This window comes from Entelurus aequoreus, linkage group LG22, assembly GCF_033978785.1.
Source record: "Entelurus aequoreus isolate RoL-2023_Sb linkage group LG22, RoL_Eaeq_v1.1, whole genome shotgun sequence".
NCBI classification, from domain to species: Eukaryota; Metazoa; Chordata; class Actinopteri; order Syngnathiformes; family Syngnathidae; genus Entelurus; species Entelurus aequoreus.
The window spans coordinates 41,860,970-41,886,073 of NC_084752.1; the positions used below are offsets into that span (position 1 = coordinate 41,860,970).

Genomic DNA, 25,104 nt, shown 5'->3' on the forward strand with positions numbered 1-25,104 from the left:
ACCACTTCTTGGTAATAAACTAAGTTTTACTGTACAGGTGAGGTGTTTCGTTGCAACTATTGCATTCTGCTGTTTTTCCCCCTGAAATTATAGCATGGTAAATAACGAGTAACGATTATCTAATTTAAAAGAGTGAAATATTACTGGATTATAATTAACAATATTAATTCGAATTGTGTCTACGAATGGAACAGTAAATACATCCACTTTTAGTCTGATTTAGTAATAAATAGAAGCTCCTTAAAAACATGCAGGCATTTAATGTTTATATATAATATATTTATTAAATGATAAGAAAACTAAATTTATGGTGTTAAGTGGTGCAAGGACAAATTGTGAAGCAAAATTAAATCTAGTGGAAATTGATAGAGTATATGAAACAAAATTCTTGGGAATAATAATTGATCATGAATTATGTTGGAAACCGCATATTGAGTATATAAAGGGAAAAATATCCAAATCCATTGCTATTCTTTATAAAGTAAGACACATGCTGAATAAAAAATGTCTGCATATGTTATGTTATTCTTTTATTTTCCATATTTCACATATTGTGTTGAAGTTTGGGGAAATGTTTATAAAACAAGCATAGAGCCAATAATTAAACTTCAAAAAAGGGTCATTAGAATAATACACAAAGCGTGCTACTATGAACATACCAATCCATTATTTATAAGTTCTAATTAGAGATGTCCGATAATATCGGTCTGCCGATATTATCGGCCGATAAATGCGTTAAAATGTAATATCGGAAATTATCGGTATCGTTTTTTTTTATTATCGGTATCGTTTTTTTTTGTGTTTTTTTTTATTAAATCCACATAAAAAACACAAGATACACTTACAATTAGTGCACCAACCCAAAAAACCTCCCTCCCCCATTTACACTCATTCACACAAAAGGGTTGTTTCTTTCTGTTATTAATATTCTGCTTCCTACATTATATATCAATATATATCAATACAGTCTGCAAGGGATACAGTCCGTAAGCACACATGATTGTGCGTGCTGCTGCTCCACTAATAATACTAACCTTTAACAGTTAATTTTACACATTTTCATTAATTACTAGTTTCTATGTAACTGTTTTTATATTGTTTTACTTTCTTTTTTATTCAAGAAAATGTTTTTAATTTATTTATCTTATTTTATTTGATTCATTTTTTTAAAAAGTACCTTATCTTCACCATACCTGGTTGTCCAAATTAGGCATAATAATGTGTTAATTCCATGACTGTATATATCGGTTGATATCGGTATCGGTTGATATCGGTATCGGTAATTAAAGAGTTGGACAATATCAGCATATCGGATATTGGCAAAAAGCCATTATCGGACATCCCTAGTTCTAATGTGTTAAAATTTTCAGATATTGTGTTTTTAAAAACAATGGAAATTATGTTTGGAGTAAAGAACAACAGCCTTCCAGCTTGTATTCTTAGCTTATTTCAATTAAGAGGAGAAAACTATAATTTACGGGAGATATTGATTTTTGAAATAGGTAGAGTAAGAAGGAATATAAAATACAAATGTATTTCAGTTTTAGGAGTTAAATGGTGGAACAAGCTCGGTGATGAGCTGAAGACATGCAGTTCTTTGTTAAGGTTCAAGAAAACCTTGAAAGGTGAAATAATTGAAAATTATAAAATATAGCAACGATTACTTTCATCTAGGGATGTCCGATAATGGCTTTTTGCCGATATCCGATATTCCGATATTGTCCAACTCTTTAATTACCGATACCGATATCAACCGATACCGATATTAACCGATACATGCAGTCGTGGAATTAACACATTATTATGCCTAATTTGGACAACCATGTATGGTGAAGATAAGGTACTTTTTAAAAATAATAATAAAATAAGATAACTAAATTTAAAAAAAATTCTTGAATAAAAAAGAAAGTAAAACAATATAAAAACAGTTACATAGAAACTAGTAATTAATGAAAATGAGTAAAATTAACTGTTAAAGGTTAGTACTATTAGTGGAGCAGCAGCACGCACAATCATGTGTGCTTACGGACTGTATCCCTTGCAGACTGTATTGATATATATTGATATATAATGTAGGAACCAGAATATTGATAACAGAAAGAAATGGGGGGAGGGAGGTTTTTTGGGTTGGTGCACTAATTGTAAGTGTATCTTGTGTTTTATATGTTGATTTAATAAAAAAAATAAAAAATAAAAAAAAGATACAGATAATTAAAAAACCGATACCGATAATTTCCTATATTACATTTTAACGCATTTATCGGCCGATATTATCGGACATCCCTACTTTCATCCCATTGATTTTTTTTTTTTAACGTTGATGTTCCAGGCAATCTTATTTTCAGTGGAGGAATAGGATAGGCAAATATAAGCTTTGGCTTCAGCCTATTCCTTTTTCAGTCATTCTTTTTCTTTTCTTTTTGTGTGTAAATGTGTATGATTGTTAAATATGTCTCATCTATACTGTTAAACTGGTCACACAAAATGGTTAATGGTTGATTATATGACCGAAATAAACTTATTTCATTCATTCATATCTGAGTTAATCAATGGCGTGGAGAAATAACAAAGTGCAAACCACAACTGTCCCTCATAAAATGGACAACTTGACAGTGATGTGTGCTAGACGCGTGCTGCCTTCTGGAAAAGTGCTTATTCGGCAAAAAAAGGCAGTTAATCCGGACATCAGCGTCGGCGTGATAATGGCTGCTTTGTTAGATTCTATTTTGAGTACATAGTACTCACTTGAGGTTCGCGAGATTTACAATTTCTCTCTCACGCCTTTTAAAACTAAACACTCATATGCTGCTGAATGTTACGGCGGAGCGGCTTGTTTTTAAATCATCGGCTGGTTTCGTCATCCATCACGCTAAACGGAGCGTGGACAAATGTGCGGTGTGATGTGGTCTACTTATGGCAGAGACACAGTTGCTGACCCGTGACAAAATGTTTTTACAGTGCGGAAAGTTAACAGAACGCCTCAAGACTCTGGTTAAAGCCCTCAGCGGTTTGGTACCTCTTGACTTGGATCTGTTCTTCCACAGGGGCCGATAAAGCAAAGAGCATGACAGAGGCGGACGTTGACATTATAGCTGGGGAGCGCCGCAGAAAAGCTTCTGCAAAATAGGTTAGGGGATATGTTGCACAGCATTGAAAGCTTACCTCTTACCTTCTCATGTGGACACAATTTACAGGATTAGGACTCACATTAGGGAGATGAAAACACTTTATTGAAGCCTTTCAAAAAAGGTATCTACTTCAATTTGTCACCAGCTTGCCTTCTTTATTTGATGCCGCTGTTGCTCATGGTCTGGGCTCGGCACACTCCTTTGCCCGCCACTTCGAACGCAGCCCCTTTGTAGGTTGCCACACACTCGCCATCTGTGCGCAGGTCCGGCTGAATCTGTTCCCACACTTTCTTCTTGGGGTTCAGCTCTTTGTCGGGTTCACCTGCAAACAGTGGAGCGTAGTTTAATACTCATGCATGCATACACATGTCAAAAAAGTACATCCTTCACATTTCAGGAGGCATTTTGTTATACAGTTCATGTGCTTAAGGGACAATACAATAGAAATGAAATCTGGTGTACAGCTTTTGCATCGGCTGAAAATTACAACACACACACATTGTCTAAATCAGTGATTCTAAACTACTGTGCCGCGGCATGTAAATTACCGTATTTTTCGGAGTATAAATCGCTCCGGAGTATAAGTCGTACCGGCCGAAAATGCATAATAAAGAAGGAAAAAAACATATATAAGTCGCACTGGAGTATAAGTCGCATTTTTTGGGGAAATTTATTTAATAAAAGCCAACACCAAGAATAGACATTTGAAAGGCAATTTAAAATAAATAAAGAATAGTGAACAACAGGCTGAATAAGTGTACGTTATATGAGGCATAAATAACCAACTGGTATGTTAACGTAACATATTATGGTAAGAGTCATTCAAATAACTATAACATATAGAACATGCTATACGTTTACCAAACAATCTGTCACTCCTAATCGCTAAATCCCATGAAATCTTATACGTCTAGTCTCTTACGTGAATGAGATCAATAATATTATTTGATATTTTACACTAATGTGTTAATAATTTCATACATAAGTCGCTCCTGATTATAAGTCGCACCCCCGGCTAAACTATGAAAAAAACTGCGACTTATAGTCCGAAAAATACGGTAGATTAGATGCTCCTCCGCTAGATCACTGATGGCAAACTCAACGGCTCGCACATCATTTTATCTGGCCCGCGACAGCCTGTAAATACTATTTTAATAAAGAACTTGATTTTTTCTTACTAAATGTATTCCTTCTTTGTGTTTGGACAGAAAAAATACATCTACTGCATGCAATTGCATATATTTTCAACTTGAATATTGTCGAATAAAGTAAGATAACATAATTTAATTGAATGTGCATGAATTTAGGTTGGAAATTACTTATGTATGAATCTGTATTAACAGTGCAGTTAATAATGTTACGTTATCTAGTTTTGTATTGAATAAGCTTGGAAAGTACGGTATTAATAATCTGTAATAATAATAAACTATTACTTTTGTATTTCCTAATAATTCAACAAATAGTATATTGTAATACATTACAATTTTTGGGAAATTGTACACCGTAAAAATTAAAATACATTTTAAAAAAACAAAAAGTTCTTAGCCGCCAGATTTTTTTTTACCGTAAAATATTAGATGCTCCTCCACTGTTTTTAATACACCTTAAAAACAGCAACAGCTATAGATTTTACGGTAGCAAACTGGTCACTCAGTAGCCAGAATTTTACCGTAAAAAAACAGTTTTTCTATTTTCACTAATACTCCATAAAAACAAATACCATACAATTTAATGTAAAAAATGGACGCTCAGTCACCAACATTTTTACGTAAAAAAAAAAGTGATTCAATTTTTCCATTTGTAATAATATGCTGTAAAAAATTTTTTTTATTTCACGGTACAATTATGGCATCTGAGCTGCCTATCCACAGAGCACGTGAAAAAATATATAATGATAATGTATATGCAATTGTATATTAATATCATGAGGCGAACCCGTATACCGTATTTTTCAGACTATAAGTCGCTCCGGAGTATAAGTCGCACCGGCCGAAAATGCATAATAAAGAAGGAAAAAAACATATAAGTCGCACTGGAGTATAAGTCGTATTTTTTGGGGAAATTTATTTGATAAAAGCCAACACCAAGAATAGACATTTGAAAGGCAATTTAAAATGTCTAAAGAATAGTGAACAACAGGCTGAATAAGTGTACGTTATATGAGGCATAAATAACCAACTGGTATGTTAACGTAACATATTATGGTAAGAGTCATTCAAATAACTATAACATATAGAACATGCTATACGTTTACCAAACAATCTGTCACTCCTAATCGCTATATCCCATGAAATCTTATACGTCTAGTCTCTTACGTGAATGAGATAAATAATATTATTTGATATTTTACGCTAATGTGTTAATAATTTCATACATAAGTCGCTCCTGAGTATAAATCGCACCCCCGGCCAAACAATGAAAAAAACTGCGACTTATAGTCCGAAAAATACGGTACATTTATTACTAATGGCTATAAGCAGCCTTCTGAAGGCAGACATAACTGCAATGTGGTCCTCAGTGAAAACGAGTTTGACATCCCTGCACTATAGCAGGAGGTAAATCATTTGTAGACCAGGAAATGAAACTAATCAACCAGACATGGAACAGCCTAGGAAGACTTGCCCAGAGTAAGTCAAGTAAATTATTTGTGTACCCACCTTTTGCCAGCCATGCAACATTTCTGTTTCACATTGTTGCTTCGTCAAGCAAAAGGTTGGGAAAAACTGGTCTAAAAAGCTGACAGCACCAGTGTGTATAGCAGGCTAAGTCAAGCATTTTGATGGTTGTGTCACTGTCCGGGACTGCGTGAGTGCTACCGGCACTGAGGAACTGCTGTTCATTTAGGGCAGGCCTGGGCAATTATTTTGACTAGGGAGCCACATTTAGAGAAAAAAATTACCGTAATTTCCGGACTATAAGCCGCTACTTTTTCCCCTCGTTCTGGTCCCTGCGGCTTATACAAGGGTGCGGCTTATTTGCGACCTGTTCTTCTCCGACACCGACGAAGAGGATTTCGGTGGTTTTAGTACGCAGGAGGAAGACGATGACACAATGATTAAAGACTGACTTTTCATATACCGGTAGGCTGGTTATTTTGATAACGTACAGGCGAGCACTTTGTATTACTTTGCACCGTTGTATTATTTGTACTCTGCACGAATGCTGTTCGCCATGTCAAAGATGTGAAAGTTTGATTGAATGATTGAAAGATTTATTGTTAATAAATGGGACGCTTTGCGTTCCCAAACAGTCATCTCTGTCCCGACAATCCCCTCCGTGGTAGCAGGAACCCCTATATACTACGCTAATTACACATCAAAACCCTGCGGCTTATAGTCGGGTGCGGCTTATATATGGAGCAATCTGTATTTTCCACTAAATTTAGCTGGTGCGGCTTATAGTCAGGTGCGGCTTATAGTCAGATGCGACTTATAGTCCGGAAATTCCGGTAGTCTGGGGGCCGGTATATCTATTTTTAGGAACACTAATACAAAACCTCACAATAATGTCTGATTGAATGAAAAAAAACGTTATGACAGACCGCCTTAAAAAACTTAATGGAATTTTACATTTTTCTATGAAGGATAAAACACTGAATATTGACAAAATATGAATGTCACACCCGCTTTCGATCGACATATTTTACAATCAAGTGAAACACAACAAAAATGCAACAAACAGTGAAATATGAACGCGAAGGGTACAAAATAAACCCACCTACAATCTGATACATCTGATATATCACTAAGCTTTAGAACTTTGTTGTGAGAATCTCCTTCCGCGTCTGTGGAAACGGTTCCCGCCCACACTGCTTGGTGCCTCGTCTGCGCTGCTGTGACGTAGATTACCATAGTAACTAATTAGATTACCATAGTAACTGGTATATCATCCATAAGCGCAGATTTCAACCATTGAAATACTTTGTATAGTTCAAGACTTACGGTCATTAGAAAACATCACTGCACATCATAATGGCAGATACACTTTCCATCTTAAAGATATAAAAAATTATTTGGGAATGTCCGGCGGGCCAGATTGAAAAGCTTAGCGGGCCGCATGTGGCCCCCAGGCCTTAATTAGCCCAGGTCTGATTTAGGAGGAATAATAAGGCCAACATGGCATTCTGAAGTACAGCATGATACCCTCCTTTGGGGAACTTGTCTACATGGCCGTTTTCCAACGTGTATTGCATAGGATGCTGAAGGTGATGAAGTGGCCAAGTATGTCTGCTCCACGCTCGAACCCAGATGAACACCTGACAAAAGGTGTCAAATAGGGGTTAGGGATGTCCGATAATGGCTTTTTGCCGATATCCGATATTCCGATATTGTCCAACTCTTTAATTACCGATACCGATATCAACCGATACCGATATCAACCGATATATGCAGTCGTGGAATTAACACATTATTATGCCTAATTTGGACAACCATGTATGGTGAAGATAAGGTACTTTTTAAAAATAATAATAAAATAAGATAACTAAATTAAAAACATTTTCTTGAATAAAAAAGAAAGTAAAACAATATAAAAACAGTCCCATAGAAACTAGTAATTAATGAAAATTAGTAACATTAACTGTTAAAGGTTAGTACTATTAGTGGAGCAGCAGCACGCACAATCATGTGTGCTTACGGACTGTATCCCTTGCAGACTGTATTGATATATATTGATATATAATGTAGGAACCAGAATATTGATAACAGAAAGAAATGGGGGGAGGGAGGTTTTTTGGGTTGGTGCACTAATTGCAAGTGTATCTTGTGTTTTTTATGTTGATTTAATAAAAAAAAAAATTAAAAAAAATAAAAATAAAAACCGATACAGATACAGATAATAAAAAAACCGATACCGATAATTTCCGATATTACATTTTAACGCATTTATCGGCCGATACTATCGGCAGGCCGATATTATCAGACATCCCTAATAGGGGTGTGAACCTTTGGGTACCTAACGATTCGATCCGATTCTGATTCGATTCAGAATTGATGCTCGACTCCAACAGATTTTTCTGATGTATTTTTAGGTATAATAATTATAGTGAAACTTTCTCAAAACAGGTAACAGATTAAAAAAGCTACTTCTTGGTTGCATGGAGATGGCCTAACAATGTTTTGGAAAAAAAAAGATTCTTATTAAAAACAGAACAAAAATATAAAACTTTTTTTTTTTTTTTTCATCGATTTTAGAAAATTATAATCGATTTAGAATCGGGATGAATAAGAATCACGACTCGAATGTGAATCGATTTTTTGTGCATCCCTAGTGTCTAACATTCATCAGCAATGTGATGTCATCATTGAGAAATGGAAGATGGTTCCAGTGACAACCTGTGTGTAGAGTGGATAGTAAACATATTTTTAGTGGTATAGTTTCATTCCTGTAGTTTTGACCCTTGAGAAGAGATAATAAAATCTTTATGAAAACGTGAGGGGTGTACTCACGTTTGCGAGATACTGTACATATACATACACAATGAGCATGACTCCCATTTCTGTTGCTCCAGTAGCAACTACCACATTTGAATGTGAGTGTGTCTGATTGACATGCTCACATTTGTAAAACTTGGCTGAACAAATGCAAACATAAGGATTCAATGGACATGAAAGGACTTACTAAGAGAAACAAAAGCCTTTGCATCAGACTGTGTGTGTGTGTATACGCAATACTAAACAGTCCCAACACAAACATGGACCACCATGAAAAGGAAACAGCCTGCCCTTTAGTCCTAATGCTCATAAGAAAATGATGATTATGGGATGAATGGAAAAAAACAAACATGTTTTATATGATGAAAGCAGCTGTGTTTTGAACAACAGCCTCATACTGATCATAACTGAAGAAACTGTAAAGTGGAGCTGTATTGCAATTCATTAAGTAAAATAATAGTAAAAGTAAAAAGAAAAGCAGGTTTTCTTTGTGGCAGTAGCATTGATGGGTTTGTCAAAGGCCATTTATCCGCTAAACAAACAAGAGGATGAAAGCTTTACCCTAATTGAGGATTTCAATGAAAATTTGCAGTGTTGTTTCTGGCCTTCCTTCATTTAGCTCAGGACAACAGACAGAAACATTCAGGGTGTGGGGGTACCTGGGAAGCCATTGAAGGTGACTCTCTCTCCTGGTACGGCGCCGCCTGGTGGGTCAAGGATTTCCACCTTGTCAGGCGAGCTGGCGCACATGACCATGGCCTGGGACGTCACTCCTCTCATCTTGGCCGGCTTAAGGTTGCACATCAGAACTGCCATGCGGTTTTGCATCTGTGGGAAAGCCCCAAAATGGTTCTTACAGTCCAGTTTCTACCATCAATTGGAACTCAGGATTACCTTTGAAGCTATCAATGGACAAACTTTACAGTCTCGACCTCATATTTGTCATAACTCCAATGGAGCTGTATTTCAAATATGAGTGGTCAGCATTCAGCGACTTGCATGTGTCAAAAGGAGCCATGTTTTTGTCTCTTATGGACTCCAAATAACTAAAGAGGAACTGCACTTTTTGGGGGAATTTTGCCAATCATTTACAATCTTCTTTATGGGGCGGCGTGGCTCGGTTGGTAGAGCGACCGTGCCAGCAACTTGAGAGTTCCAGGTTCGATCCCTGCTTCCATCATTCTAGTCACTGCAGTGTTTCCCAAACATTCATTTATTTGTGGCGGCCCGCCACGAAAGAATTACGTCCGCCACAAATAAAAAAATAAAAACAATTTATTTATTTTTTTGTCCTGTCCAGCTTCTCAGGCAAATCATATAGTTGATGTAGATGCCCATATAGGCTGTTCAGATTTACTTTACAAAAGAGAATTGTAGGATACTTCTCTTGTTGCCTTATTTGTATTTGACCACTACTGTTTTCTATTTATTTGTTACTGACTGTGGCAGGAAACCTCTGCCTCTGTTTCACTTTATGTTGCTGGTAAATAATATGGTTGTAGTAGTAGGCTAAAGTTAAGTTATTTAGTATGCACTAATTAAAGGGGCAGAGCTTTAAGAGACATTTTAGCTTTTATATTTTATAAGATATATTTTTTGTAAGAACTGCAATTAGTAAATATATTTCAGTGAATAACTTATTGTTCAAATCTGTATATAAATATGTACATAAAGTGTTGTAATTATATTGTAAAATGGATGGATGGATGGACGTTTAAAACAAAACTGTTATTACTAATTAGTAAGTATACATTTTTTGAGCCTTTTTAGAGAAAATCATATCATTGTAGTACATTATGCAAATTACTGGATGATGTCATGGTGACCACGCCTCCACCGCCACAGGTATCTTGGCAGTTTATGGGAAACACTGCACTGCCGTTGTGTCCTTGGGCAAGCTACTTTACCCACCAGCTCCCAGTGCCACCAACACTGATTCAAATGTAACTCACAGTCACGGTCAAAAGTTTACATCCACTTGTAAAGAACATCATGTCATGGCTGTCTTGAGTTTCCAATAATTTCTACAACTTTTATTTTTTTGTGATAGAGTGATTGGAGCACATACTTGTTGGTCACAATAAACATTCATGAAGTTTGGTTCTTTTTTTAATTTATTAATGGTCTACTGAAAATGTGAGCAAATCTGCTGGGTCAAAAGTATACATACAGCAAAGTTAATATTTTCTTACATGTCCCTTGGCAAGTTTCACTGCAATAAGGTGCTTTTGGTAGCCATCCACAAGCTTCTGGTTGAATTTTTGACCCCTCCTCTTGACAAAATTGGTGCAGTTCAGCTAAATTTGTTGGTTTTCTGACATGGACTAGGTTTCTTCAGCATTGTCCACACGTTTAAGTCAGGACTTTGGGAAGGCCATTTAAAACCTTAATTCTAGCTTGATTTAGCCATTCCTTTACCACTTTTGACGTGTGTTTTGGGTCATTGTCCTGTTGGAACACCCAACTGCGCCCAAGACCCAACCTCGGGACTGATGATTTTAGGTTATCCTGAAGAATTTGGAGGTAATCCTCCTTTTTTATTGTCCCATTTAGTCTCTGTAAAGCACCAGTTCCATTGGCAGCAAAACAAGCCCAGAGCATAATACTACCACCACCATGGTTGGCGGTAGGGATGGTGTTCCTGGGATTAAAGGCATCACCTTTTCTCCTCCAAAGATATTGCTGGGTATTGTGGCCAAACAGCTAAAAAAAAAATTCATCTGTCATCTCATGGACAAAGATAAGACCTTCTGGAGGAAAGTTCTGTGGTCAGATGAAACAAAAATTGAGCTGTTTGTCCACAATACCCAGCAATATGTTTGGAGGAGAAAAGGTGAGGCCTTCAATCCCAGGAACACCACGCCTACCTTTGAACTCTTTGAAGTATGCATTTTTGGGTCTTGAACACAATAAGTGCAAGCTCTCTCCCATGAGTGCATCTGCAGCGCACAAAAATAAGTGAGTTTCATTGTGGATGCACTGGACTACTTCTAAAATGCCCATAAGAAGTGGTACATACTGTATCTGCTGATTGTTTAGTAGCAAAACGCCACAGGTAGGAGCAATATTGTTACTTGTCGGATCTGCACCACCTCCATTGTTTATTTACGAGATAAAATGCATTTAAAACAAAGATAAATGTGTTCTTGTCCTACATGAGGATTGTTAAAGAGAGACAAAATGCCCAAAATAAGTACAGTTCTCCTTTAAAGTTAATATGTTCTTATAGCCTCAATAGACAAGGTGGAAACAAAAGCTGAGCCGTGGGGAATAGAGCTGGTTGATTGCAAGGAATCGTGGCTTAAAGGCGACCCATGAAGATTTTTCCTCTTTCCTGGCTTGTGATTGTTGTTACATTGTTGGATACTGGTGTGAAATAATATTAAAGCGTCAAATCATAGGGTTTCATGCATTTGGGTGTGAAATTGCAGGCAGTTTTGGATGCCGCTGAATGCTGTGTTTTGCTGTCTTTTTTTAAATAGTAGGACCCTCGTGAAGTCACAGCGTGCCTGGCCCCTCCTCTCTGCTTTGCGTCAAACTGAGCTTTCCACGGCAATTATCCATCGTCTCATGCCGTCCCGCCTGCTCTGCTATCTACAGAAAAGAATACTTCCATGTTTGTCTGCATTTAATTCGCGACTGTTTTGTTAGACGCGAAACTCAGACAAAAAAGATGGCGCCATTGTGACAGTACTACATGGCATATTACTATCTAGTGCGAAACGCTGGCTCTGTCTAGTGCAGGGGTCAGCAACCCGCGGCTCTTTGGTGCCGCCCTAGTGGCTCCCTGGAGCATTTTTAAAAAAGGATTGAAAATGGAATAAGATAGGGGAAATAATTAGTTTTAGTATGTTTTTTGTTTGAGGACAATCATGACACAAACCTTCCCAATTGTTAGAAAGCCCATTGTTTAATATGTTTGTGTGTATGCTTCACTGATGAGAGAATTTGGTGAACTTCATTTTGTCCTACTAATTTTGGCGGTTTGAACTCACCATAGTGTGGACTGTGACGCAACAGTTTGTTTACATGTAAAATCTTCCACTCCTTCTTTGTCTCATTTTGTCCACCAAACGTTTTATGCTGTGTGTGAATGCACAAAGGTGCGCTTTGTTGATGTTATTGACTTGTGTGGAGTGCTAATCAGGCATATTTGGTCAGTGCATGACTGCTAGTTAATCATTGCTAACATGCTATTTAGGCTAGCATCATTATGCCTCGTGTGTAGGTATATTTGAGCTCATTTAATATCCTTTACTTGTATCCTCTTTTTATATAATTTAGTTTTGCATGTCTCATAACACATTATCTGTATGTAATATTGGCTGCATTTCAGATAGTTGTTTGTGTGCCATGTTGTTCCAGACCACAGCAAACATTACGCAAACATTACCTAGCTTGCCAAAGATTGTAATAAATCTATTAAAAGAAGACAGCCTTTAATTTGGACACACAAATCTTTACCTTTGGCCACTAAAAGCCAGTAATTTCCAGGAGTTATCTCACCTTCTGAGTAGCCTCTGATTTACTAATGGTTTCTAATGTTGTACAAATGTGCAGAATAAATATTAAATTTCAACATTTCTGTCAACGAAGATTTGCTTCAGCCTGCGACACTTAGTCATTTTTATAGTAGGCTATTATAGCTAATATAGACACTTACGTCATGTCTTCATTATAAGACTTATATACAGCTTTTCTTTTTTTGCGGCTCCAGACAGATTTGTTTTTTGGTCCAATATGGCTCTTTCAACTTTTAGGGTTGCCGACCCCTGGTCTAGTGGTACGCCAAATAATCACTTTATTAAAGTACTGTGTTTTATTTTCCTGTATTCAAACAGGGACGGCGTGCGTCTGGTGGAAGAGCGCCCATTCCAGCAACCTGAGGGTTCTCGGTTCGATCCCCGGCTTCTGCCATCCTAGTCACGTCCGTTGTGCCCTTGAGCAAGACACTTCACCCTTTTTCCTGACGAGTCGTGGTTAGGGCCTTGCACGGCAGCTCCCGCCATCAATGTGTGAATGTGTGTGTGAACGGGTGAATATGGAAATAGTGTCAAAGCGTTTTGAGTACCTTGAAGGTAGAAAAGCGATATACAAGTATAACCCATTTACTATTTACAGTTTTAGTGTTTAAATTGTGTGTATATTATTATACATTATATGTATAATATATTGTATATATTATATTATTTATTATTATTCTTGTCTATTGTGAGCGAACTGTGGTGCTGAATTTCCCCCAGGGATCAATAAAGTACTTTCTATTCTATTCTATTCTAATGTTACAGTGGCTAAACATATTAAATATACTAAATAACACTTCTAACTTGTTTTAATAAACACTTAGGCCTACTACGCTACAGAATGTTATAGTTGGTCATTGTAAGTGTTTTCTAAAGTGGTACCTAGTGGAAGAAGTGATCTAGACCACAAGGAAGTGTATTAAATGTACATTACAATCACCATAGGTACCCTTTCAAGTGTCTAAAAGTGAGAGTGTACCTGCTCCAGAGGAATGTGCTTGACCAGCCCGCTGACCACGGTCCTGGGGGAGGGCTCGCCAACATCCACCTGCTCCACATAGAGACTGTCTGCATCCGGGTGTTTCTCTGCCGTCAAAATGCGTCCCACGCGCAGGTCCAGGCGAGACACGTCCACTTTGATGTCCTCCAGACCTGCGGCTGGCTGCGGCTTCTTCTCTATGTTAGGCAACAGTCAGTATGAGAGTTTGTTTGTGCAGACAAATGTGGACTTAAAGTATTTAACATGTTTGGAACAGAAGCATCTGTGAGTGTTTTCATGCTGGTTTAGCAAATGTGCAATGTGAGGTTCTAGGAAATGTTTGTTTGAGAACCCTGCACCAACTGGCTAAAAATAAAGGGAGGAAGAGATGAAACAAAGGCGGGCGTCTGCCTGGAATAAGATTAGCGCCGCCGATGGCAGCCATCAGGCAAAACAAAACAACCTTTAGAAGTAAACAGCTGACCAAGAGGGCCCCTGAAGATTAGCACACTTTATTTAATCGAACACAGATGCAGGTTTTGTTACCTCGACTTATGTAGACTTTAACACTTGAAATCCAATAAATTCACTGTGGTTTTATGATGAGCGGGTGTTCCTTTTTAGTTGGGGAAACCCATCAACACCTGATATGAGAAATGTTCTGAGATGAAATGAGCTTTTGAACAAAACATTGCTGCATCTGGTGAGCTGTTTTAAAAGAAGGCAAAAGGTCACTTTTAATGGTGTCAGCGTAGCTCAACTGACAATGCAACACAATGTGTTACTCGATGGACAGTAACAGTCAATTTGATGGCTTGTCATGACTTCAAAAGGATTAATAACAGGAAGAACGTTCATGTGCGGCGGACTGCGCTCCATATGTCACCTTTTTTCTCCGGCTTCTTTTTGTTGTCATCTTTTGGGGGAGGGCTCTGGACAGCAGTCGCAGGCGTGGGAGGAGCGGCGTGGGAAAGGCACTGGACACCGCCTTCCACTGATGGCACGGCTACATCGAGCACTGTGGCAAAGAAAAAGAAAAAATCATCGTATGACTATTGTCAATCAGAAACTTCACCACTTGAAGATGTAAGACGTGTAGTGAAGTGTACACATTTATTTATGAGTGGCGGGAGTATGCAAAAAGCGGGCTTAATTAGATAGGGGTGGGTCAAAAGTAGTATCAAGTCCAAAGAGAAGGGGTTTTATCTAACATGACCTCATGGAGCAAAGAAGTGAGGGAGATGCTGGAGTTTTCATAAACAGGCTTTAGGGACAATATTTGAACCTCATTACACTGCAAAAACTGAAATCTAAGTAAGATTAAATATCTCAAATAAGGGTAATATTTGCTTATTTTCTGTCTGATAAGATAATTCTTCTCACCAAGCAGATTTGATGTTAGAGTGTTTTACTTGTTTTAAGTATTTTTGTCCTAAATGATCTCAGTAAGATATTACAGCTTGTTGCTAAGATTTAATGACCTATATTGAGTAAAACATGCTTGAAACTAGAATATCAACTGTTGCAAAGCTGTGTCATCAACACTCACAAATATAAAACTACTTTTTTAAAGTCATCATTTCTTATTTCAAGCATGAAAAATAAAATCATGACTTTGACACAATTGTGTCTCATAATTAAAACAGATGACAGCCAAATGGACTTTGCTGTTTTATTTCCAATGAAACAATAGAACATACGTACTCATATAGTAGTACAGTTGGCACAGTACAGTAAACTGACAGTTAATATTTAAACATTTAACATTTGACATTTCTTACTATTTTGAACAGAAATAGTTCATGCACATTCAGGTAAATTCTTCAAAATGACAATTAAAAATTTTTTCGGCCGGGGCCGGGCTGTATATTAGGGCTGCAACAACTAATCGATTAAAATCGATTATAAAAATAGTTGGCGATTAATTCAGTCATCGATTCGTTGGATCTTTGCTATGCGCATGCGCTGAGGCTACGTTGATTTTTTGTTAACCTTTATTTATAAACTCTAACATTTACAAACAGCTGAGAAACAATAATCAAAATAATAGGGGTGTAACGGTACGTGTATTTGTATCGAACCGTTTCAGTACGGGGGTTTCGTTTCGGTGCGGATGTGTACCGAACGAGTTTCCACACGGACATATTAAGTAGCGTACTGCACGTTGTGTAAACAATACTCAAAATGCCGGACATTTGAGGCATTTAAGAAACTCCGCCCTGACAACTCCGCAAAAGAGGACATGTCCGGTGAAAAGAGGACGTATGGTCAGTCTATCGTAGCCCGTTAGCTGCTAGCATGCTAGCAAAAGAGGACATGTCCGGTGAAACTAGGTCCTGACCATACGTCCTCTTTTCACCGGACACGTCCTCCCCCGCGGCGGCGCCCGGGCGGTGCCCCCCAAACGCCTCAAATGTCCGGCATTTTGAGTTAGGGTTGCGTGTATTTTCAATGTACGTTCAGGGTTAAGAAGGTTAAAAACAAAACCAATTGTGGAGGTGTGCGCAGCAGCTTTGGTGAGGGAGGGGCAGAGACAGAGAGAGCGAGAGAGAGTTATGATAAACGTGCATGCGTCGCCAGGCTCTGCTTTTTATCCATAGATTTATCACATTTAATTTTTTATTATCTATAGCAGGGGTGTCAAAAGTGTGCATTTTTGTAACATTTTCCTTGTTTTATTTGGCAAGTTGAAAGAACATGGCGCCAGTATGCTGTTTTTGTTCAATAAAATACTGGAAAGGATAGAAATGTAGTTTGTCTCTTTTATCCGATTATTAATGGAAGTAATAATCGACAGATTAATCGATTATCAAATTAATCGTTAGTTGCAGCCCTACTGTATATATGCGCACTAATTGACTGAAAGAGCACGCACTTGGCGCGATGATGTCATGTTATCCATGGAAAAATGCATTTTTAGACAATATTATTTGCCTGAGCGGCTAGGAGACCCCGAGAGTAACAAGCGCTTGCCTTGTTGCCTTTCCATTAAGAACAATAAACTAGTTTTTAGTATAAGTTTGCTGGTTTCAAGAAGTGTAATGCCGAGCGCATATCATTATGTCAAGATAATGGCACTAGCATTTACTTCATTTAAGAATATTTTTCAACATATTGAGCAAAAAGGTCTCATATATTTTTTTTTTCTATCAAGAAAAGTGCACTTGTTATTAGTGAGAATATACTTATTTTAAGCTATTTTTGGGTTCATTGAAATTAGCTAATTAGGGTCCGCCTGTGCCCTGTATAAAGGACTCCCACAGGTAGTCCTTTATACAGGGACAAAGGACACTATTGAATTTGTAAGGTTTTATTATTCTTTATTATTATTATTCCGCCGCCACAAAAAACTCTAATTTGACCCACTTAACATGCTTCAAAACTCACCAAATTTGACACACACATCAGGACCTGCGAAAATTGCCATCTAATAAAAAGACCAAACCCCAAAAATCAAAATTGCGCTCTAGCGCCCCATAGGAAAAACCAAAAACAAACTGCCTGTAACTCCCACTAGGAAGGTCGTAGAGACATGAAACAAAAACCTGTATGTAGGTCTCCCTTAGACCTACAATTCATAATGACACACCCTCGGGTTAAAATCAACAGGAAGTTGGCAATTTCCCCTTCAACACAAAAAATGACTAAAAACACTCATTTTTGCCTTTTCGACCTCTAATTTGACCCCCTTAAAATACTTCAAAACTCACCAAACTTCTCACACACATTGGGACTGGTGGAAATTGCGATCTAAAAAAAAACCGAACCCCAAAACTCAAAATTGTGCTCTAGCGCAATTTTTGAATAAAACAGAGAAAAAAACTGCTCCTCAGAGGAAAACTCAGACAAAACTGCTTTTTCTTAGATTGACATCCTTCAGCAAAAATGAACAGGAAGTTTGCTATCCCTCCTTCAAAACAAAATTTTTGTTAAAACCGGTCACCAAACATCAAACATTATCTCCTCCGAGCGCGTTTGTCGTTTCGGCTTCAAACTGCTACAGGAGAGAGATTGAACCCTTCTGATTAAAAGTTGACGACGGCGTTTCATTTAGTGCTACCGTTTTGATTTTACGTGCCTTCAAAGACCTGCAGCACTAAAGTTGCTCCGCTGCTGTTGTTTTAAGATGGCTGCTTAAAAGCAGAAAGCACCAGCGTGAGCACAGAATGCAGAGAAGGTAGGTACACTACACAAATGTATCTAACTCCCAGTACGAATATCGTAGAGACACGAAACAAAAACCTCTATGTAGGTCTCACTCAGGACTACCACTGGACAAAAGTATTGGGACACCTAGGACTAGCACCTGCCAAAATGTGGACCCGACCAACACTGCTTGTAGCTTTAGTTTGACTTGTTTTGGAAAGTCTTGACAAGCCAAATTTTCTTGTTCTATTGGCAGATAATTTTGCTTAGTTCAAATAAAATACCCCTAAATTTGTTTGGTTTTTTCTTGTTTTTGAACACTGACTTTTTGCAGTGATTAGAAATGTGTTTTTGCACAACACTGCACCTTTTAACAAGTGTCATTCAAAACTTAAAACATTGGGCCCTATTTCTAAAAACTATTCCAAAGTCTACGTTACCTCCCCTACTCTTTTCTTTCTCCAGCAGCTGCTTTTTCAGTGCATCGATGTCCTGCTTCAGTTTGGCGTTTTCCACTAGCAGTTTCTTCTCCTCTTTGACGCCGGCCTGGGCAACTGCAAGGAGGCAAACTCTCATTACTTACCAGAAAAACTGTACTTTAGGAACTAATTTCTCAACTAAAGCAAATATACTAAAGATTGACCAGGCTAATAATAAATCAAATAATTGAACAATTAATTACAATTAATGAGATTTATTTGGGTGCATGAGGGTTCACTCTGTGCAACGCTCTCAGCGCCCGAACAGGTTTATTCAATAGCAGAAATAAATGGACGCAGCAAATTCTCGTGCTAACCATCTACAATCTTTGTCTCTGTGGGCTTCCAACCGAATGAGCCCATCAACACAAACGGACAAGCCAGTATGCCAAATTTGTTGGAAAGTGATATATACCATGTTTTTTAATGGAAAACATTTTAAAAAAGGCAAAGCAAACCATTTGACTTAGTTTGTCCAATTAGGGAAAAAACTACACTCATTCACTGGTGAAAGGAGTGAACTGAATCCTCTAAGCGGCCTTTTTTGGGTAGCACCTTGGTCATCTACCCTTAGCAAATCCAAAAAGAATCTTGTAGCATTCACTACTTTACTGGCTAAAAGACTCCATGCATCCATCCATTTTCGACCGCTTGTCCCTTTTGGTGTCGCGGGGGGTGCTAGAAGACTCATTGTGTTAAATTGGAAGGCAACAGCGCCTCTATGCCACACCCGCTGGATGAAAGATGTTCTGTAGTTTCTCAAACTGGAGAAGATTAGACTCACAATGAATGACTGTTCTGCAAAGTTTCAAAGAACTGTGGGGTGCCTTTCTGAAATATGCAAAAGAAACTGATCTCCGAATTAACCCTGATTGAATCAATATTGAAATGTGGGTGATTGATGAGCCTTTTGTGTGCTTGTGGGTTGCTATATCTGTTTAAGGCCATTCAGGAATGCAGCTATCTGTGGTTTTATCTTAACATCTGTCTGCGGTTTCTTACTTTATTTATTATCATTATTCTAGTTGACGGGGAAGGAACAGAAAATTTGATGTATGTTTGACAACTTGTTTTAATTTTATGTGGACTTTGAAATAAAATAGCGTAGTAGGCTTAAGTATTCATTAAAAAACAAGGCAAAGGTTTTATTTTACAATAATATTTATATTTTTGGCCACTGTAACATTACGCAGTTTGAACAGTAACACTGTTTGAATATTTAATTTAGTTTGAAAATCATTGGTCTAACAAAAGTGACAGCTACACAGTGCTAGGGCTGCAACTAACGATTAATTTGATAATCGATTAATCTGTCAATTATTACTTCGATTAATCGATTAATAATCGGATAAAAGAGACAAACTACATTTCTATCCTATCCAGTATTTTATTGAAAAAAAACAGCATACTGGCACCATACTTATTTTTGATTATTGTTTCTCAGCTGTTTGTACATGTTGCAGTTTATAAATAAAGGTTTATTTAAAAAAAATAATAATAATAAATAAAAAAAATTAAAAAATAAAATAAAATAAATAAATAAAAACTCTGCGCATGCGCATAGCATAGATCCAACGAATCGATGGCTAAATTAATCGGCAACTATTTTAATAATCAATTTTAATCGATTTAATCGATTAGTTGTTGCAGCCCTACACAGTGCATATAAAAACTTACTGGCTTTTCCCTTCAAGAGCTGAACCTGCTGTTTAAGGTACTCGATGAGGCGGTCAGCCTCGTCTGCTCGCTGCTGCAGTCTCACTAAAGGGTTGGGACTTGACATCTTGACCAAGAAGCGAGGAACAAACCTTTGTAGGTGGGGGGGAAAAAAACACAACAAATGGAGACATAGGTATTAATATGACATGAATGGCTGTAGAAAATGGCATCATCATCATTAAAACTGATACATAATGCTTAGTGTTTTACCAAAGCTGGATTTGATTAGCACATAGAGTAGGTCCTAAAACTGGCAGATCATACTCCATATATTCAGGCTTAAAAATATAAGGTTCTGATCATCATTTGTCGCAAAATAGTCGTCGTCTTTCATGAAGTCTGCCATTAGTAATAGCAGCAGTTATTATTGAAGGGAATAGTGAACGCTGTGATGCGTTTGTAAAATGAATGAACCGCCATATGCTTAAAAATGACCCAAACACATTAATATTACATGTTATTATAATTGTGCCTGTTACAACATTACATATATATTTACAGCGTGTATATGAAACGTTAGAGGTTTTTTATAGTCCTTTATTTACGCTTTAGAATGCATAAAAACAGAAAAAAACATGTGTTCACACAATTCCAAAAACAATTTCACAGTGCCAAAACGCGACCCAACCGTTTGAGGTAGAATGCTTGAGTGTGACAATTGTGTTTCATTTTGCTAACCTTCCTTACTTGAACTAATATGAATGCAAAAGTGTAAAGGTTTACAACACAGATTTAGTGTTTCAAAATGTGTACTTTACGACTATGCCATCAGTAGTTAGTTTACGACCTTACCTTTTGGATGGACGCCCAACGTGACAAAATAGTGACCTCTGTCCCTTGAGGGAGGAGGTGAAATAAACAGTTAAATTGAAACTGTCCTGATATTTGAATGACGTTGATTCAGAGATCATCACAAAAATAAGCACAGATGTTGTACTGTAATTGCAACTTTGATACATATATATATATATATATTAGAGATGTCCGGCAGGCCGATATTATCGGCCGATACATGCGTTAAAATGTAATATCGGAAATGATCGGTATCGTTTTTTTTATTATCGGTATCGTTTTTTGTTTTTTTTTATTAAATCAACATAAAAAACACAAGATACACTTACAATTAGTGCACCAACCCAAAAAACCTCCCTCCCCCATTTACACTCATTCACACAAAAGGGTTGTTTCTTTCTGTTATTAATATTCTGGTTCCTACATTATATATCAACATATATCAATACAGTCTGCAAGGGATACAGTCCGTAAGCACACATGATTGTGCGTGCTGCTGGTCCACTAATAGTACTAAACTTTAACAGTTAATTTTACTAATTTTCATTCATTACTAGTTTCTATGTAACTGTTTTTATATTGTTGTACTTTCTTTTTTATTCAAGAAAATGTTTTTAATTTATTTATCTTATTTTACTAATTTTTTTAAAAAGTACCATATCTTCACCATACCTGGTTGTCCAAATTAGGCATAATAATGTGTTAATTCCACGACTGTGTATATCGGTTGATATATAATTAAAGAGTTGGACAATATCGGAATATCGGATATCGGCAAAAAGCCATTATCGGACATCCCTAATATATATATATATATATATATATATATATATATATATATATATATATATATATATATATATATATATATATATATATATATATATATATATATATATATATATATATATATATATATATAAAAATGTCTCACATTTTAAATTGCTGGAAAACAACAGCTTGCTCTAGATTAATAAAATATTGAGGGAGGAGGTGGGAATTACAAATAGCTGGCATTGACTTTAAAGAAATAGGATCAAAGTGTTGTTTTCCTTACAGTAAAGTTAAGTGATTAACAAAAGAGGACCAGCAGTGTACTAACAAGAAAGGATGATCTCATTGGGTCCATTTAGCAGCGGATTTATTTGAACCTAATATACACTCTGTTTCATCAGTAAATCATATGTAAACACAAAAGGGAATTACTGTATAATTAGCTTCTTGTAAGTCTCTATGGCGGGGGTCAGCAACCCGTGGTTTTAGAGCCGCATCTTTAGCGCCGCCCTAGTGGCTCCCTGGACCTCTTTCAGAGATGTGTGAAAATGGAAAAAGATGACATTTTTTTTGTTTTTTTTGTTTTAATATATTTTCTGTAGGAGAACAAAAATGACACATTCCTTACTAATTGTTAAAAAGCCCACTGTTTATATAAAACATGCTTCACTGATGAGAGTATTTGGCAAGCACCGTTTTGTCCTACTAATTTCAGTGATCCTTGAACTCATCGTAGTTTGTTTACAGGTACAACTTTCTCCGATGCTGCCACGGGAAGACGTGTTTTATGCCACTCCTTCTTTGTCTCATTTTGTCCACCAAACGTTTTATGCTGTGCGCGAATGCACAAAGATGAGCTTTGTTGATTTTATTGATTTGCTGGACTGCTTATCAGGCATATTTGGTCAATCCATGACATATTGTATGCATCATTATGCCTCGTTTGTAGGTATATTTGAGCTCATATAATTTTGTTTACTTATGTCCTCTGTGTATTTAATTTAAATAAGCATGTCTCATGACTCATTATCTTAATGTCATATTGGCTTCATTTCTGATAGTTGTTTGTGTGCCGTGTTGTTCCAGACCACAGCAAACGTTACCCAGCTTGCAAAGATTGTAATAAATCCATTAGAAGAAGACAGCCTGACGTTTCCTTTAATTTAGACATACACATTGAGACATACACATCTATAATGTGTATGTACACTACCGTTCAAAAGTTTGGGGTCACCCAAACAATTTTGTGGAATAGCCTTCATTTCTAAGAACAAGAATAGACTGTCGAGTTTCAGATGAAAGTTCTCTTTTTCCGGCCATTTTGAGCGTTTAATAGACCCCACAAATGTGATGCTCCAGAAACTCAATCTGCTCAAAGGAAGGTCAGTTTTGTAGCTTCTGTAACGAGCTAAACTGTTTTCAGATGTGTGAACATGATTGCACAAGGGTTTTCTAATCATCAATTAGCCTTCTGAGCCAATGAGCAAACACATTGTACCATTAGAACACTGGAGTGATAGTTGCTGGAAATAGGCCTCTATGCACCTATGTAGATATTGCACCAAAAACCAGACATTTGCAGCTAGAATAGTCATTTACCACATTAGCAATGTATAGAGTGTATTTCTTTAAAGTTAAGACTAGTTTAAAGTTATCTTCATTGAAAAGTACAGTGCTTTTCCTTCAAAAATAAGGACATTTCAATGTGACCCCAAACTTTTGAACGGTAGTGTATGTATATCTATAATTAAATTATCCCCTCAACTCCCCCCAAAATGGATTAACTCGCTGGAATAAAAAAGACAATATAACATACATCCATAAACGTGGACGCATGTGAAAAAGTGCAATATATTTATCTGTACAGTAATCTATGTATTTATTTATATATATTTATTTATTTTATATATATTTATATATATTTATTTATACATGCACCTTATTACTTTTTTATCCTGCACTACCATGAGCTTATATAACGAAATTTTGTTCTTATCTGTGCTGTAAAGTTCAAATTTGAATGACAATAAAAAGGAAGTCTAAGTCTAAGTCTAAGTCTAAACCTTTGGCCATTCTAAGCCAGTCATTTCCAGAAGTTTTCTCATCCTGTGAGAAGCCTCCATTTTACTAATGTTTTCCAATGTTGCAAAAATGTGTAGAATACAAAATTTCTGTCAACGAAAATTTGCGTCAGCCTTTGATAGTAGGCTAATATAGACACTTACATCATGTGTTGCCTTCATTATAACACTTATATGAGGCTTTTAATTTGTCCAGTGAGATTGTATTTTTTGCATTTTTGGTCCAATATGGTTCTTTCAACATTTTGGGTTGCCGACCCCAGCACTATGGTGACTACAAAAGTGCAGTAGCAGCGCCACCTGACAGTCTGAAGAGGAACTACACTCTTAAAATAGCAGCAGACTACATGTGTCCCCCTAAATGGTTAGTCGGTCTACACTTCAACAAAGTCATTGATATTAAAAAAAAAACACGCACGTTTCAAATTGTATTATTTGGCAAATGGGGAACAACTTCAACAGCAAACACCAAATACTGTAATTTTGAGAACTATTTGTCTGTGTGTAAATTGGGTAAATGAAAAGAATACAATGTAATATTACAACATTTGACTATACATACTCTCATGTCTTGCTTCGTGTACCGTATTCCAATACATGGTAAGCCAAATGAAGCTTGCTAGCTGTCACTAATTTCGAATGTGTCACTACAAAAATGACGGAGGCAACGTTAACTTAATACTACTTTTAACACCAATTTAAAAACATTTGCCGTTTTATTATAGCACCGTTGAAACTTACATGGACTGCTGTCGTTCACTCCGGTGTCGGAAGTGGGCTCTGTGTTAGCCGGCTAGGCTAACAGGACTTTGGCAAACAGGCAGGCGCACGAATACCAAAATTAGGACCCCATACTGTAGATCTGTATAACACATGGATGTAGTAGTACCATCCCGCCACATAGTGTGTATATCGTTGCTACCGCTGAGCGTGTCCAAGTCATTTGCATGTGTATAACTTGTCGACTCTAAATGTAACTAATTGGAACAATAAAAAAAGGAGGAAGACATTCTTATAATTTTGTGTTTTATTTAAATCTTATAACCGCAAT

The 25,104-nt window shown here is 36.9% G+C and overlaps 1 protein-coding gene across 2 annotated transcripts; it reads right to left on the reverse strand.

The window, feature by feature from the left end:
• Positions 1-3,214: 3,214 nt before the first annotated feature.
• LOC133639478 (aminoacyl tRNA synthase complex-interacting multifunctional protein 1-like) lies at positions 3,215-24,920 on the reverse strand. Of its 2 annotated transcripts, XM_062032790.1 has the most exons (8): positions 24,795-24,820; positions 21,199-21,242; positions 20,365-20,495; positions 18,649-18,762; positions 14,949-15,080; positions 14,063-14,259; positions 9,220-9,388; positions 3,215-3,450 (listed from the first exon to the last, which is right to left on the reverse strand). In XM_062032790.1, the coding sequence occupies exons 3-8, from the start codon at positions 20,468-20,470 to the stop codon at positions 3,284-3,286; spliced, it is 885 nt and encodes a 294-aa protein (XP_061888774.1). In that variant the 5' UTR covers positions 20,471-20,495; positions 21,199-21,242; positions 24,795-24,820; the 3' UTR covers positions 3,215-3,283. The 2 variants fall into 2 exon arrangements, with proteins under 2 accessions (XP_061888774.1, XP_061888773.1); XM_062032789.1 differs by lacking the exon at positions 21,199-21,242 and having other exon boundaries at positions 24,795-24,920.
• Between the last annotated feature and the right edge of the window lie 184 nt (positions 24,921-25,104).